The 19,294-nt window shown below is 32.5% G+C and overlaps 1 protein-coding gene across 4 annotated transcripts in view; it reads left to right on the plus strand.

Annotated features, from left to right (window-relative positions):
• Positions 1–19,294, plus strand: part of tei (teiresias) — a 281,205-nt gene that overhangs the window by 177,055 nt on the left and 84,856 nt on the right. For all 4 annotated transcript variants that reach the window (XM_069042272.1, XM_069042260.1, XM_069042265.1 and 1 more), the window contains one exon: positions 4,153–4,512. In XM_069042272.1, the coding sequence (XP_068898373.1) occupies positions 4,153–4,512 (360 nt within the window). The remainder of the gene's footprint in view (positions 1–4,152; positions 4,513–19,294) is intronic.

Genomic DNA, 19,294 nt, shown 5'->3' on the forward strand with positions numbered 1-19,294 from the left:
ACGCCAACTGTATAATATCAAGTTATCAAATAAATTTCAGCTCAGTTATCCATAAAAATGTTAACCTTCTCTGTGATTGATCCAAACAAACAAATGAATGTATTGCACTCATGAACTATCAGTAATTATTATTTTAATATGTGGTTCATTAGTTCAGAAACACAAATTCCTTTCATTGCAGTAATGGCACAACCCAAAAAGGCTATTTTCAAGTTACTACAGGTGTCAGGATGGCAAATCAGTCTTCTTTCCAGCGGCAACATCTGTCTATTTAGAACTTTAGGATTGTTACACGGCCGAAGAAGTGGCTATTCTACGTTCTGCTTCCACAACAAGGGAAACTTTAATAGTTATTTGTATCACAAGGCCAGAAACTGCACGTTTGCGAGCATGAGTACGGTTTGCAAATACGAGTCGATAGACGAGTATTGTAAGTACGAATGCTCGCAAAACAGTTTCTGGACGTGTGATACACAAAATTTTTCATGCCGACTTCTGCGGATTTTTGTTAAATGGAAGTTAAAGCACTTGTTTTAATAATTGGTATTAGGGACTTTTTTTGTGTTGGCAACACTTACATTTAAACATTTAAATTTTAAAATCAACATCGCTTTAGTTAAATATTGCTTCTTTGTACGTTGTTATAAATAGAAAAACATTTTTAACGAGCCATCCACAGAACAAACATTGACGTTTGATAGAATTCTGATAACAAATGCCAACCGAAACCGATGACAACTCGAAATCCCTACTTTTAGCCGGACTAGGCCGGCAATGCATGTGTTTCTGGATTTCGAGATCTGTAATTTACCAAATTCCGGCCGGCGCGGCGGCACGAAATAGTAGTTTATTTAACGAGTTCGTGTGTAAATTGGGCTTTTTTTGGCATGAGTGGGCCAGTTTAAAACGCGAGTGAATCGAGCGTTTTAAAGGCCCACGAGTGCCAAAAAAGGCCAATTTACCCAAAAACGAGTTGAATACAATATTTTTTTGTTCGACGAGCCCCTTAAAGGCTCCAAAACGCTTAAAACCTTTAAAATTTGCTTGACGTTTGGTTTTGACAAGTTGTGACATTTATCAAAATCCGTTCACACAGGAGAAAATTGTCAAATTCTGACAGTGTCGAACAAAAAACACATTTACCTCAAAACATAATTTTTCGGTTTGACCACTATAAATAGCGGTCCATGAGCGAATTAATTATTTCACTGCTATTACTAACTTCCCTAAAATAGATTTCGAAACTGTTATACTCATTTTTTATATCTTTATATCAACACTTGTGTTTTCAAGATTCAAACAGGCTCCCGATGTTCGATACTCGGGGCTTTGTTTGTACTAATAACTTACAGATGTGATGTATTTCTGTAACTTAAATTTATTTCACTAGATTAATTCTCTCAGACAGCAGATAGCTATGCAGCTATTAATTATAAGACAACATTTAACTCCTTCAAAGCTAGCAACTTACAGATCTATTCGGCAGACCGTGATTAAATAACTTTTTGAAGAATTAGACAGTCGCACATTTACATTTAGACTTTTTTTTTAATACTTAACCTCAAAAATCAATCAAAGGAAAATATTCTATGGGCAGCAGTAAGTTTTTTAAGATTAAATAGTACATGTACAAAAAAATTTGCACTCGATTTGTCAGTAATAATTCTACGATTTGAATACTTACAGGTAATCATTCAAGTAAAACGTAATTCATGATATCTTATAACAAAATTTTTAAATTTCTAAAAATACTTGACGGGGTGGATTATTAATTGTGAAGAGAAATGTATTTTATTATCCGACTTTTTAGCAATGCAGATTCTGTATACTTTAAAACTGCCCAAGTTTAATTACCATGTTAATCTGAAAAATTGGCCCCTCTTTGTTACTTTACAATTATGTTCGGTGTTCAATAAATCTGAACCTAATAAGTAATTCATGATTTAATAATTATTAATTGAACTACAGTGGAAACTGTAAAGATCAAGTAGAGAAGAGAAAATTGAATTTTTCCTCTAAGAGGCAGCCGACGTTGTCAAAATGGATTAACAGTGAACTAATTAAAAAAGTTTAATTATTTTTTAATTGCTTTTATGTTAGATACTGTAAATAAAACTAAAACCCAAAACCGTTCGCTCACGTGAAATGAACTAAATGTTATTATTTAGAAGCCGGCGCGTAATTAATTTGGGTTGATAATTTGACACGCATTTAATTGGACGACTACATTGTGTAAAATTACTGTTTTTAGATGTGCACAGTATAGGAATTATAGTAATAAAATATGCATTGCTTTCTAATGAAATTACCGGAACCTAATGCACGCACGATACCACTTTAATACAATTATCTAGCACTGACATGCAGAATTGGGTTAATATACTTACCATCAGCTCTGAAAGTGAGGCTACAATATTTAAGAAAAGTTAGGTAAACTTTACAAAATGTGCAAAAAAACAAACTAAGTATGTGGTATAGATATTGAAGGTGTCGCAATAACTTATCTAACTTTTTAAAATTACACTGATGGCACTGCAAGTTTTAAATGAGATAAAAAAAACTAAACACATTTTAGAAACTTGCATCTTGAAACTTCAAAAAAGGCTAATGCTCATATTTATCCATGTACTAATTTTAACGAGCGAGAAATCAACGTTTGTATAAATATGAACTTATAACATATTAGTCATATTACATTTCAGCATTGCCATTTAAATTTTAAAATTAGATTTTGATAATAATGCCAAATGAACCTACGTTAGAAATGAACAAGAATGATGAACCGCAGTGAGCAACCCAAACTGAGAATAATTGTGCAAACACTTTCAGACGATCGCTATCTTGCAGAAACTACATTTTTTGCAAAGATATTATGGTTTAAAAGGGTTAAGTACTTTTTCTTGAAGCGCTCAACAAATGAGTTAGGAGAGTGTGCCATTTTGTTCTCGTCACCTCATCTCGGCTTTAATTAGTAGAAGTGCAAACATTAATTTCCAGAAGTGTGTATGCGGTTTCAAATGAAACATTACTGCTCTGTACACTGTGTAGTTCTCCCTTAATGAAAAAATAGTGGTGCTTCTGAAACGTTGTCGAATTAATTCTCTTTCCTTTCTTCCGTTACTCCTGTCCTTCGGTTTATGGTTCCGTAATTAGTCACAACGACTATATTAGAAATTTTCCCCAGGAAGAACCGAAATCATAACAACCTATCATTGAACACCAAAATGGTGTCATTGTACCGAATGTCAGAGAGGGTAGATCGTTTACTAAAACGATAAGAGATCCTTTCCGTGCTAAGCGGAATTACCGGAAATGTGTTATTACTGTTGACCCCACCTGTGACCGTTACGCTACTTGAAACGTTTAACAGCAGGAATACCGGAACTACAAAGTGTGATTTGGGTGGAATTGCATTGTGGTTTATCGCTTCAAATTTCAACACGCTTTCGTGTTGTTCTATTTTTGATCTGCATCAGACCACTACAAAATTAAAATTATTTCTCCCAATCGATGAAAACAATTCCAACAATTCATATTTCCGAAAGCTATTTTGAAATACAATTCAGTTTTAGTGGATGCCGTCGCAGTTATAAAACCTTTCCAGAGGTATTTGAGACGATATCGTTAAAGTAAATGATCATCCCAGGAAAAGAAACGAAAGCGGGAACATACAAATCGCTTTAAACAATTGGCCCTAAAATTTATTTTAGAATATTCTTCACGATGATCCTCGCTGACGTTTACTGAGCTTTTCGTGTATGAAGAATTTGAACGCTGTCGCGACGAATATTATTCATTTATGCCGCAAATACCGTTTAAGCCATTTTAATAATGTGGCACGTCGCGGTGACGACACTTTTTCGAGTCATTTAACAACAGCAAAATGTCAAAAGTCACATAAAAAGGATAACAGCAACAGCCCCACATGTCTGGTGCATGTTTGCAGCTTTATCGTAGAAAGCACAGTTTACCGTGAAATCGCCGACAAGGTAAAGTTTCCAACCTGAACTGCATACACAATAAAGATAATTGGTTTTATTTCTACGCCGTATGTCAGAAAATGTGCATTCCGTATGCATAAAGAACACCATCAAAAAGTACTCTTTGCAGCTGCGGAATTCTAATCCATCTAACACTTCATTTCCGTTCCAGATGCACCAAAGAAAGCCTATCTTATGATCGACAACAGAATCTTGGACCCCGGCAATCCCTTCATTCCCGTCAAAGAAAACGCCGATCTTACTGTGGCCTGCGTGGTGGACGAGGGCAACCCAAAGCCTTCGCTGTCCTGGGAACTCAACTTGGGTTCCTTAGCTTTATTGGATGCCCCAGAGGTGCCTCTTGACGTTCTCAACATCACCGAAACAATTCGGGATCAAAAAGTTGGTGCCAGGAACGATGCGAGGTTGGCGAGAGTGCAAAGAGCCCACCATAATGCCACTTTGACCTGTTACGTACACCACATCGCGCTTGAACAGCCACTCAACGCTTCAGTTCTCTTGAATGTCCAATGTGAGTACTTACGTTCGATTTAAATGAGGTTTCAAATGCAAATCTCCCAACATAAACTATTCGGAAAATTTAATTCGATTATCTCACAAGTTCCGATTTATTTTGATAGTTCGTTCGATTAAAAGTGAAATGGAATTACTCAAAGTTTTTCAAGATTTTTCGCTCAGACTACGTATACAGGATACAAGTCCAGATATAAATGGGCTAGTGTCACTAGAGAGGATTGAGATGAGCTCCTTTGATTTACTATCCTTTCTTTTAACGAAGCTTTTCCATTACCAATCAATATTGCGTCCGTTGTTATTCTTTGAATTCTTCTCTCAACGAGATCGTTTTCGAAAAGATAAAATTCATGTGACTGTTTACCATTATGAATGTGATGTATGTAGATGATATGTAATATGCACAAATTATTAAGTTTTTTGACATGTGTATAACTAAAATAACTCACATTTTTATGGTTAAATTGATAATAAAAATTCCAACAAATCTTAATATGTGCTGAATTGTCGTTGAAACATCACATATAGAAAATATTATGGCAAATTCCACGAAGTTTTGTTCCCCCAACACAAGACGTTTAAGCATTACATATTACTATTTTTTTTTGGCTATACAAGTACATACTTTCTTTACAAATAAAATTTAGTTTATAATGTAATGACTAATAGATTTTTAATAAAGGTAAGAAATGGTTTGTTATTAATTAATATTGTATTTATATTAGTTAAAAGCAATCTATACTACCATATTACAAATATCAATGTTTAGGAGTTATTTTTAACAAAATCAAGCATCGCTATTAAAAAACTGGACCATTGTTTGTGATTTACGATTTTTCATGTCTAACTCGTGCGTGTTTAATGTTCACATGGTTCAGGACTATTATGCCATTATGTTCCATAAAGGAAAAATATATAAAGAATTCTATTAAAGAAAACTGTTGAGAATATCTTGTTATCACTTATGAATTACGACTTAAATTCAGAAAATTTATGTTTTCAGCTAAACATTTTTGCATCCCTACTACGTTTGTCTACGTTTACAATTCTCAATTGTACTTATTTTTAAAGATATTGTAATTAAAGGAGGAATGGAATTCGTTTGTACAAAAACAAATGGGAAACTAAAATAATCCTTCTAAAGTTGTGTCATCTATTAAAAGTAATAATTTTAAAAAATTGGCGATCTTTGAGGGATTTTGCGTGGAATTATATGAGCCGACGTGATGAAGATGCTTAATGACTGATCAAAGTATTGATATCAATATAAAGCACACTCATACGTGATTAAACTACCAACGATGCTGAAAAAAGCTATAAGTTCCCCTACGATTTTTATCCCAAATGAAACTTTATAGTGGTCCGTTTAATATAGAAATTCTGAAGTTTGCAATAAACATGGGCGTAAAATTTGGTATGCCAGTACCGAACAAATATTTATTAATAGAATAGCGACTACCTTTGAGAATCTCATAATTGAAATTGATGTCCAAGCTTCACATTTTCCTGATATTTCCACTAGATATAATACATTTATTCTGCAATCATGAGTATTCCTTGGGGCATCTACCACTTGAATTCCATTAAACTCACTGATCTGAAGTTGCAATTATTTGCCTCCCAGATCTGACCCGATACTCAAAAATGTAATATCCGGGCATCCAGGAATATTTACATTAATTTTTAAATTCGATCGGGTGAAGGTAATAAAAGTGTCAGAAACAATTTAACGTACGATTTTATTTTACAATTTTTACATTTAGCGGTCTTTTGTAAATATACATTTGATCCTATGAATCAAATCAAGGTATTTGCACTTTTGCTTATCGCATTCTAATTTAGAAAAAGATTCGTCCGTGCACTTTTTTCCATGTTTATCCTTAACATAATTACAATTTCTGTGATAATAAACCACAGATCCACTCTTACAGTGACATTTTTCATACATTTTCTTTTTGTTTTTTTTCTCTCTACATTTTCTACACAGAACCATTTCTTTACAAGATGATTTTCTCTCAGTACAAGACGATTTGTTTTTTAAGCATGACATGTGTACACCAACACTAGATGGTTTACTTTTCAAACATGAAGGTTTAGATGGAGGTGGCAAACAAATTACTTTACTCGGCAAACAGGCCACGGCAATCATATTACAATTTATGGACTTATCACAACAATGACAACAATCAGTAACCACAGCCTTAGAAATGCATTTCTTATTTGTGTTGTCTTCTACAGGTAATTCAAGTTCCGAACAACATTTGTCCGCATACTCAATCAATTGAAATCCTTTACACGGGTCTGGAGGTATGCAATAACAAGAAATTGCTTTGTTTTCTTCCGAGCAATTTCTCTTGCTACCTATGATACCCAACTGCTGGCTTTTTACCGCCAAATGGTACGACTTGATACTGAAGCACTTCGATGGATATTTATTCTTGGGTAAAATTTGGCACCCACTAAAGAAATGTTTATATACTGGAAACGTCTTTAGATATGGATCAACACAATATATATGATTGACATCTCTGCAATCACAAACCACAGCATGATTTTTCATGCTGTAAATCTTGTGCATCTACTTTCAATTTTGACAGTTGACTGACACATTTAGACATTTTTATAAAATAATACATTCATTCACTGCATAGTATTATTACAAAAAAAAAAACACGAACAAACATTAACCTTTGAAAAGTACAGTTTTTATTTTTAATATGCAGACAATGTTTTATTGGTTTTATAGCAAATATGAAAATGTGACCAGTGCTTGTGTCTATTGGTTTTAAAACTAGCATTTTGTAAAATATTTAACCAATTTACTACTCCATGGCATATTATGCAGGTGATATAGTGTCTCCGCAATGTACAAATGTATCTTCCTGTATGCATGTATTGGTAATGGTTTGCTCAAACTTCTTCGTCAAATTAATATTAGTTAAGTACAAGTACTAATACTTTATCTAGAAAAAGTCTTACGCAATATGAATAATCTAATAAAAATTTTAATAATAATTGATGCAATCAAATACATACATACATACATATAACCGGCGTTTTTCACTCAAGCGAACTACATATTCAGTTCACATTTACCTCATCAAAATTTTTAAATAAATAGTAAAACTAAAAGTAAATAATAACACATTGTTAACATAGGAGTATTAAGTACGGTGTGATCAAGAATGACTGGATCTGTTGGTAACAATGAAATTTGGCAAATTTGAAATTCACAATGAAAGGTTCATTTTTGTAATTACATAAACATTACTGACATAACCAAAAATGTTTTTAATGTTGTTTCAAGTTAAAAAATCCTGTCAGTGCCAATTACGAGACAAAAAACACCAGCACTTTTCAATTGTATCATTGCCAACAAACTCAGTCATTGTTGATCACACTGTACCTACTTAATTTAATACCTGAATTTTATTTTCAGTCAAAAAAAAAAATCAGTCAACTCTGTAAACTAGAAAATACTTTAATTTTCATTGTCCAAGAAGTTAATATTTAAAACAGTAAATATATTTCCATACCTAATCAAAACAAAGGTTATACGAGTATGTGTATATTAATTTGTATAAAAACAAGCATAATTAAGTATACATATGCTGTTACCGTGAAGGTTTTTATAATGTAACGTTATTATCGTTAGTAAATATCAAAAACCGACAATGGTAAAGCTAGTGTTCTTTATATACAGAGTGAAATTGAAATGCATTATAATATGTAAACCATAGTATCTTCAATAAATGAATAAACCGAAAATATGGTTAGCGAGACGCTAATGGAAGCTCTAATAAATGGAAACATGAACAACCGCAGAGATGCTTTAAAAACAGAGAGTCACAAAACCTTACAAGAATGAAATAGCGCAAAAACACTTCAAATACGCAGAGCAAATTGCTCAAAAACACTTTAAATACAGAATGTAACAGAAAAAAGTGCATTTATTTTAACTCGTAATAGTACTCATCAATTACAACAATGTTTCTAAATAAATTTTCTTGGAATTTGCAAAATTGAATTGCCATTAATTTGTCCCCCTTTATTTTGACGTCCCGTTCACGTTGAATGCAATTTTATAAATCTGAAAACTTTTTTGAACAGGAATCGTAAAAACTGAATGTTTTTATTCCCTTCGTATTGCACTTTTCATTCATTGTTTTTTACCAATCAGTATGTTTTGCAGTAATGTTTTCTCCCGAAATTGCGCCCATGAATAAAAAGGTTTCACTTTTGTTTGTTTTTTGTTACCTCCGTGTTTTATTTCTTTATTAAATGTAGTTAGATTAAAATCGTTCCATAGGTGGGTAAGCAAATCTTTAGTAAATTTAGATTAATTTTTAAAACCCTTTATCAAAAAAAAAAATATTTAGAAAAGTTGCAATAGATGAGTCCTATTACCAGTTAAAATAAATGTACTTTTTTCTTTTACACCCTGGATACATAGCCGCAAATACGTGTAAGAATACTGTGGATGAAAACTAAAAGCTTTTTACACCTTTTTTGCGTTGCACTCGATAACTTTTTAATCTTACTATTCTTCCTAACATGATATCAGTGACGTACTCAACTTTTGTGTACATGGCATTTCTGCCCTCATGCGGAGGTATGGGGAAAAACTGAATCCACATGATTTTCACTAATGGTCTGAAGATCCTGGGGTTTTAATATTCTGATGTATATCGATTTCACACTGTATAAAGCATCATCACCGACTCATGACAAATTAAATAACTACAAATTAGTGAAGGTAAAAGCGGTAATAATAATTCATAACTGATAGCAAACTCATGATTTAAAATTACTTGTAACCATAAAAGCCCGATCAAATAAATGAAAGCTTCATATCATTTTACAAATTTAATTAAAATCAACATAGTATATTACATACTAGCACGAATGGGACATGCACCCATTTAGTCCATTCAATAAAGTATTTGAGATAAGCATAAAATCGCTTTTAGTAGTTATAGTTCCAATTACCACTGGAAAAATAAGCCCGTCCAGTATGGTTGTCCATTCATAATTAAGTAAGAGTTTTGCCTGTTTCAGTTTGTCTCTTTTTAAGTGTAGATTGATTGACTGAACTAAATAGAATGCGGCTTACGCAACGAGATGGTAAACGCATCACAGACGCAGACACAGAACAATAAAACGCAAGAATCTTTGAACGTATTCGTATTTTTTTTCTATTTCGCGTATACAGTGTACCAAACAGAACCATCTCACAAAATATTGAGGTAAGTTTTGTGAGTAGGATTGTATTAACAAACAGTCTGTCATTGCGTCACCACCACAAGAACATCAAAAATCTTTGGGAATTTTGTTTCATAACAAATTAAAAGGAATTTAAGGCTAAATAAAAAAAATATTGTATGCAATACGTTACAAAATCAATGTTTATTTCACTACTAATTGTCGTAAAATCTACAAGTCGTGAAAAAATGTGTACATAAAACAAAGACATTTTTTTTGTATACTCAATGAAAAACAGTCATTTTACTATGTAGCAATCAATAAGGTAAAGGCCACTTTACTGATAGCAACACTTTACTCATTAGCAACGCAGTAACAGATTTTTTTTTAAACAAATAATTATTCAATCGATTTATTTTCCCAGATATTAATGTTCATGGTACTATGGCGGCCAAAAAATGTTGGCCGTCACTTTCTTGACATTCAAGTAAAGTGTAAATAAACCTTAAGGAATCGTAACCCCACTTTCGATTCTTGTCATTTCGACAATCAATTTAAACTGTTTGAAGCTCAGATATTCCAAAAATCCGACATGAATGAACAAAATTAGAGCAATCGTACATAGATAACCTGAGGTAAACGTTCTGTGTAGTAGAAATGACAAAATAATAAGTTTTGAAATTTACCACCCAAAAAATAACTTTCATAATTAAGACGGTCATCATGATTAAAGTATGGATTACAATATTTTTTTTTGAATTGACAGACAATGACGGCCAAAATTTTTTGGCCGGCATAGTACTATGGCGGCCAAAAAATTTTAGCCGTCACTATCATTCACGTAAAGTGTAAATAAACCTTTAGGAATCGTAACCCCACTTTCGAATCTTGTCATTTTGACATGTATATTGTTACTCTGCCAATCAATTTAAACTGTTTAAATCTCTGATGTTCCAAAAATCCGACATGAGTGAACAAAATCAGTGCAGTTGTACATAGATAACCTGTGGTAAACGTTTTGTGTAGTAGAAAATTACAAAATAATTTCGAGTTTTGAAATTTACCACCCAAAAAATACCGGTAATCATAATGACAATAAAGAATGTATGGGTTACAATTTTTTTTTTTTTTTTTGAATGACGAAAAATGACCGCTAAAATTTTTTGGCTGGCATGGTACAGTCGTTGACCAAAATACAGGTCGACCAGAACAGCTTGGGGGGTGACGCAGTGGACTGAAATCCCTCCCACTAGCGGAGCGCACTTCTGTTGGGTCTGGAAATGTTTAGATCGTGTACAAACGGGCGAAAATCTGCGCTTCAAGCTTCAAGTGAACAGCATGACCGGGCTGTTTTGAGCAGATTTGCTTCATTGAGTGTACCGTCCTACAACTATAGCCATATCCTTGTCTTACAGAGACTCGCTCGTTTCCTCTTGTGCGCATCTCATCCGCCAAGCTATTCTGGTCAACCTGTAAAATGGGACAAAGTAAATTATTTCGATTGTGTAATTCGATATTTTTGCGAAATCCATCTCTTAGGAAACAAAAGTGTCAAAAATTTCAAAAAAAATCAGTTGGCATTTATTTTAGTTTATTCATGGGTATAAATTTCAGAATAAAACGTTTTAATTTATTATCGTAAATCCATGTTCGTTTTCCTACTTTAGAGAACCAAATAGAAATGAACAAGTTTACCGACAGTTTTCAAAAACTCACAATAATTTAATTGAACATAGTGACAGTGACAAGGTGACAAGTAAAAAAAGAACACAACCTAATTTTTGTCAAGTCAAATCAAGTTGTAATCTGAGACACATACGTCCCAGCTACACTACACAAATCTTTGAATTGTGAAACTGTAACAATTTGTCTTATTTTATTTTGGTCAACAACTGTACATACAGTTGGTTAAATTGTGAAACAAAAATCCACGTGAAGTATCAATGGAAAGGAAGCCCTTCGTTGATATGTTGACCGAAGTGTTGACGCTTGAAGTTGACGAAATGTTCTCTTCATTCAGACCTCTTTGAAGTTTGAATTTTGTTTTGAATGAACAACAAATATAGACTATATTTTAAAATTAATGCAGTTATTACCTTTTCCAAAAAAAATGCCAATAGGTATAATTTTTTCATTCACAGTTTTCAAACTTTTTTGAGCTCTCCAACTGAAAAACATCTCTTAACATTTGATATACTTGTCTCTCGGCTTCGTATGTAGTAAATTTGAAATCGCTTCTTGTACTGCTGCTAATATTTCAGGGGAATCTTCGAGCAAAGCTTCATCTGACAGATTCATATTTTTCACAATAATTTTATTTGTTTACTTATAATTACGCATGTTTTGCAAAAACACAACTTTAATTAAAGCAAGAAATTTGTGTAAAAAATTACTTTTTCATTCAAACCTTTCCACTGAGTACACAAAAAATAGCATGTTCAACTCGTAAGAAAACTGAAGGTTTACTAACTGGTGAAAATGTAAACCATTCGCTACCGCTCGTGAATCGTGAATAAAGTTGAAGAAAAAGCTTTTCAAACGATTATAAGTTGATGTAAAATTAGAAAAGTTATTTTACATAATTATTATAGTTATTATTATTACTATTCTTAACCCTCCACCACCCGGCGGCACGGCAATTTTGCCGGAATACATACACTATTACGGATATTACTATCAAGTAATAGTACAGTGCTAATCAACATAATTGCCGGCGTCTCGCCTCCACATTTTGACTTTATTGTGTTTTATTACGTTCTGTGACAATGTTAAGGAACTTCCTCACGATATGACATGACTATAATAATATACTTTTTTGAATTTCAACTACCAATGTGTTACCTAAATCCAGAATTTTTAAATTTTTAAAAAGAGATTGCGGCACTATTCCCGTCATCAAACACCAAAAATTTCTCATGGCAACGGAGAGCTCTAAATATTTATTAATTTTTGTGTTATACATATGTCTGCGTTATATTATGTGAATTTGGAACAGCTATATCTAAAAGATATGCTTGCTTTTGTTGTTTATTTAAAATAATAATGTCTGGTCTGTTATGCGTAATATGAATGTCAATTAAAACTGTTCGATCAAAATATAATTTGTAATTGTCATTTTCCAAACAACTTTCTGGTTTATAACTATAATGTTGTTGTGTATTCTTTAATAAATTGAATTTAACAGCTAAATTCATGTGTATAATTTTAGCGAATATATCATGACGTTTCTTATATTCGCTTTGAGCCAAAACGGTGCAAGAAGAAATGATGTGTTCAATTATTATGATTATGTATTCAACAGAGGTAGCCTCTAATTATAGAATACATTCTGTCGATTAGTACACGTAGGTATAGGTACTCGTAATTCATTAAAGTTGATCGACTTTAGTTGTGCGACGTTGCACTGAAACAGATCCGCTTTGTTATGAACCGCATTTGCAATTTCACAGATTCTATGTATTGGTGAAAATTTTAATAAATTCGTTCTGGGTGTTCTCAGATACAACAGCTTGCAGGAGCGGGCACGGTGACAAGTGTCAAGTCCAATCCAGCTTAGAATTTTAGGGCAGTTAATATTGAACTGTATTAATTTAAACATGAAATTAGCTGAGAACATTTTACATGCCCACAACTGCAAACTCCGTTAAGAAGCTCCGATTGGGGAAATCCTATCCTCGGGTAAACTCCTTTTACACGAAACCAAACATACTTTAAGAACCTGCGTTGCACCCTTTCTATAGTAGCAATATGCACTGCCTGAGTGCCTGATAAGTGATAAACATACAACAAGCAAAGAAAGAAATGTAGAATAACAAAACAAATAAACTTTTAATATTCCAGAGATTTTGTAAGATTAAAATAAAAACTGTAAACTTTCTCATTTGAAAGTTTTATGCAACGTCATTTTGACTCATGTAAAACTTTTTTAAAGGAGTTACTGCAACCTGTTCAAGAAAAGTTATGAAGATACATGTATGGGACTATGAAATAGTAAATTCAGGTACGTTTGTTTTACTCTAAATATGAGTAAGGAATGTAGCACTATCATCAAGATTTAGAGTATACTTTATTTACAGAAATACATGGATACAGGATGTTTTTGAAATACAGGGTGTCCCAAAAATGGCGTACTAACGGTGCACTAGTGTAGAAGAGACTACCGTAAACGTCAGAAAAATGTTTAAAAAATTCTATTGGACATAATTGCTGATTTGGCGGTCCTTGAAAGTGGCACTTAACAGGAAAATTATTTTGAAATATATGTATTAAATTGTCATGACAGCTACCTCTAGTCGTACATATTATCACAAAGTACAAGATTACTCACTACCAATATCTAATCCTGCAGAATAGTGAATTTAGAAGCTTTGGAAATCGAAAAAAATATTTTAAATCCATTACGGTAACATTGCAAGGTAATGATGTACGATTACATCTTTGTTTACATTGTATTACCGTTAATAATAAAAATAATAATAATTTATTTTTTTGTCTGAAACATTTTTTCCACATTTTTTTCGTATACATTTAAACATCCTGGATACGGTAGTAAGTAGTTAGTACGCCATTTTTGGAACAGCCTGTATACACAGTATATTATGTACTTTAAAAAAAATTAGTACTTTCTTTTTCAAAATAAAATTACTATAATATTTAAGTGTGGACAATAAATACAACAAAAGCAAGCATATCTTTTAGATATAGCTGTTCCAAATTCACACGATATAACACAGACATATAATACAAAAATTAATAAATATTTAGAACTCTCCGTTGCTATGAGAAATCTTTGGTGTTTAGAAAAAATTTCGATTCTACCATTTATAATTTCAGCAACAGGAATAGTACCGCAATCTCTTTTTAAAAATTTAAAAATTTTGGACTTAGAGAACACATTGGTGGTTGAAATTCAAAAAGGTATATTATTATACTCATGTCATATCGTGAGGAAATTCCTTAACATTGACACAGAACATAAAACACAAAAAAGTCAAAATGTGGAGGCGAGACGCCGGTAATTATGTTGATAAGCACTGCACTATTACTTGATAGTATTATCCGTAATAGTGTATGTACTCCGGCAAAATTGCCGTGCCGCCGGGTGGAGGTGGGATACTTAAATGATAATAATAAACATAGTTTTTATTTCTAATTTATCATTTCTATTATATTATAATACTAATACTATGCGATCCAAAAGTCTTTTTATCAAGTGAGCCATGACATTATTACTATTACACCATAAAAAAAAATTCAAATTAAAAAACTCAATGGATACGGACAGGCTAATAAAAATGTAGTTATTTATGCAACAAGTGAGAGTAAAGTAATTATGAATGAAAAATTTTATAATTGCGTTAAAAAATGACACGCTACGGCACTTTTTTTAACGCAAAATGCGTTCAAAAATGAACCGCTGTGGCACTTTTTTTAACGCTTCTTGACCGATTCAAAAATCACATACATATTTTATGAAAAACTTACACTTTTTTTGACAACGTTAAAAAACACATTTTTAATTTTCATTTAAACACGCGCCAAATATTGATAGAAAGACTTTTGGATCGCTCGGTAGTTATAACATCAGATTCCAAAATGCCATAACTTTTCCTATTGTCTTCCTTCCTTCCTTTTTCCTTCTATCTTCACTCCATTCTTTGACGTTTTGAGGGTGGATCAAAATCATAAAATAAAATTACATCCAATCCAATCCTGATTAATGATAGCAAAATTTGTTTCACATATCAGTTGTGAAATACGCTTCTGATTTGGTGTTAATATTTTCGGTACCAGGGAACAGGAATACGAATACGGTTCTGTTAGACAAGAAAAATTAAATATTAAAAATCTACCGATAATAACACCCATGACTCCCGACAACAATAAAGTTCATTTTTTGACAAACGTAGCGAGTTTGCTGATTCCTCAAAGAATGAACTCTGTTGACAAAAAACAAAAAGTTCGTAAAATGGTATTAGTCCGGATTGTCTTTTAGAGACATGCAAGTAACATTTCCTGTATTTTATCCGGAGCGACCAATTCCAAATTTCATACATTGTCATCTTTGGTTGTCACCTTGGTTACACTTCCCTCTGCTATTTTGACAAATTCTTTAATTCTTTTTTCCATCATTGTGTACTTCCGGAAGATGTTAAAAAACAAAACAAACAAGAATTGGGAACCATTTTTAAAACTCTACAACTTTTGTATTTAAGGGTTTGTTCTAAAATAATTAGGGGAGCCAATATCCGAGGATTTTTACTTTTACCCGTAAAGTGCCTATGTACCAAAATCCATTCTACACCCGGTATGTACAATGAAATGTCAACCAAGAATCTGACCAAACCAAAACAAAAATTGTAAAGGCTCTGCTTATATGTTTCATCTTTTCATTGCGCAATCGCTATCTGTTAATTCAATATCAATGCCAAGGTGTCGTATAACGAGTGTTTTTTAAAATTTGGCGTTGAAGAGTCGATAGTGAATGCAATATACGGGTAATGGATCACGGATCAGCTGTTTAAATTTTACGCTTTTACACGAGTGGTGCGGTTTCAATCGACTCTCCAACGCCAACTTCGACGCCAGATTTAAAAAAACACCATTTACATAATGTACTACATGCACCAATTGAAACTTTAAGCAAGTAAGTATATCAAATTTTTATCAACTAATAGTATAGTATGCAACCAGATTTAAAACGGCACTTTAGACACGAGTTTTATTAGGCACGAGCGGAATGTAGCGCAGCGAATGTTTAATAAACGAGTGTCTACGGAAGTTTATAAACGAGTTGCATACTATACTTTTTCTAGGACCAAATAAACTTCTTTATTCAACATTAAAACATTAAAATTTGAACCTGATAAACGTTAGTTGACGAGTGACAACTAACTTCATTTTAAGTGTCACACGATTTTTGCTATTAAAAAACCAGAGCGTGACTAAAAAGCCCGTTGCTAACTTCACCTCGTGACTAAAGCGCACAAAGTCACAGCTTGTCAAGATGTATAAAGCTCACTTAGCGTCATAGAAACATAGGTATAGAAAAAATTATTTGTATTACAGTTTTCAAATGAAGAAAGTTTAAATACCACAATTAAGCTTATCAGTTGGAGAAGACATACGTTCATACATATGTACATACATAGGTACACGAGAACTTGATCCCACGATTTAAGCATAATGGTATTTAAATCAAATTAACATTACATTGTATTGACACTGGTTGGAATAATTGCGTTCATTACAGTGCATGTGTACATATTCTGTAATAAACATTGATTTCTTATCACAGAGTTTACTGAAAAACACAATGAATAGCTAGCTAGTCAATATTAATTCATGGCAAATACGTAGAACAAAATTACGCAACAAATAACAGACGCTAATATTGAAAATCTCGACGAAAATAACTTTTTATTGAAAGAGTTCACAGAATTTTTTGATTAGCCTTAGAAATTTTCGCTTAACTTTCAACTATGTGAAAAATTATTTTATTCATAAGTATGGGCTGGTGCTTGACAGAATAAAATTCATTTTACGATCTCATTTCTAATCCAAAGCAGCCGTAAAAGCGCATGTAATAAATTTCAGTGCTTCGAACAGACAACATTGTTTCAAATATATTTACCCAATCTCGCGTTATGATGCGTCAAGGAAAAGAGACAACAATGTCGTTGGCAATTTTATAAACATCATGATAGGGAAGTTCCAATAAAATTCGATTCCTGTCTCAACCGATAAATCCCCCTCCATTATCCAAAGCCATTTTAACTTTAGAAATCTAGAGTCAGGTCTCTATTCCACTGTCTGGAGATATATTGCCACTACGTGGTTTATGACAAATATGTCCCAAGTTTCCCTACGATACCGAGCTGCAGACCAATCTGCGAAACTATTAATCCGATCGGTCAATACGGTTGACCGAAACTAATACTCATTGCAACGGGCCAATGCAAACACTATTCTCTACTTTGGTAAATTGAAGTGTGTACGCTACTTCAACTTCTCTGCGCCTTATTGACTTACAACTTAGGCAGACTACAAGTTTGATTATTATTATCGGTTATTTGCGACTTAATACACTTAATGAAACTATAGATTTTCATCGACTCAAAAACAAACTCCTCTAGAACTTATCAACCAATTTATGTGTTTAATCCAATATATGCACTTCTTAACTACGAGTATATTCCTATTGATTCACAAGTCAACTTCGCATTTTTATCTTTTTCTACAACACTAAAAACACTTTATTTTTAGTAATCAGTGTTAACAAAGATTATGAAAATACAAGGTGATTTATATCGTGCGTGCAAATGAAATCCTGGGCTGAGTGGGCGTTGGAAAAATTAAACCGTTTAAACAGTGTAAAGTTTGAATTTCCTGCCGTTTGACACGAATGACATTTGTTTATGTTGTTTAATCGTGATATAATTGAACATGTTTGTTTTCAACAAAGGGTGCCCTTAGATATTTGCTTCGAAAATAAGAATCGTTAAATTATTCTATTTTAATGTAAAACATTGCAAAGAAATAAAAAAAAGAAAGATTTTTGGCTCTAAATTTTAGGTTAGCTGTCAACATGCTCCAATTAATCTACGCTTTAAAAAAGCACAACAATTGACGGTTTCCATCGCCTTCCCAGCCCAGGATTTCATTTGAACGCACGATAACAGATGTAAAAAAAAAATTGAAATCGAGTTTGGCAAGTAATTTTAGGAAAGAAATGTTATATAAATATAGGTCCTGTTTTGCTTATGTACAGAACTAGATCAGATTTAAACGTATGAAAACTACATACGTGTATTATTTGATAATTTTGTTTTCTACTCAAATGACACAATATTCAGTATTCAAATTGAATTTTCTATCAATTTCCTTTTTCTAATTTGTCAAGAAAATCCTTTATACATATTTCCTAATAATATGTTGGCTCTTTTTATAGTTTTCTATTTAATAGAATACTAATTTGATTAAAATTCATGTATCACCTATTCATAATTAATAAGCATATTCCTGTGGTAATTCCAAGTAAGTAATGTCCACCATTACTCACTAGTGTGGTAATATAAACGGTCACAGGGAAATAATTATGTATTATAAATTTCATTTACGTTGTGCAACAAAACAATAAATAAATAAACACAATTTACCGTAACAACTAATCCAATAAAATCATATATCATTTAAGAGAAGTCAATAATATGCCACATTCCACGCTAGTACATACAACAAATAACTACATATTAGTGATAGTACTGCTAGGTAAAATGTTTGTATTTTTTTGCAAAGCCGCATTTGCTACAATCTCGATCTCCGAGAAAATTCTGCATTCTGCATCGTCTGTATTTTCGCAATAGTGACAGAAGCGTGACAGAATTTTTAAATCAAGAAGGGAACAGTAACATTATTACTAAAAAACATTATTAATGATTCGGTTAAAAATAATTTTCATTGTAAAAACTAAAATATCAAAACCTACGAGATTTCACCTTTAGATTCCACATCTCGAATATTAAATACAGGGTGATTTTGAAATAAGTTTGGAAAAGAAATGTGGAGTATCCTTGACA

The sequence above is a fragment of the Tenebrio molitor genome, chromosome 1, assembly GCF_963966145.1.
Source record: "Tenebrio molitor chromosome 1, icTenMoli1.1, whole genome shotgun sequence".
NCBI lineage: Eukaryota > Metazoa > Arthropoda > Insecta > Coleoptera > Tenebrionidae > Tenebrio > Tenebrio molitor.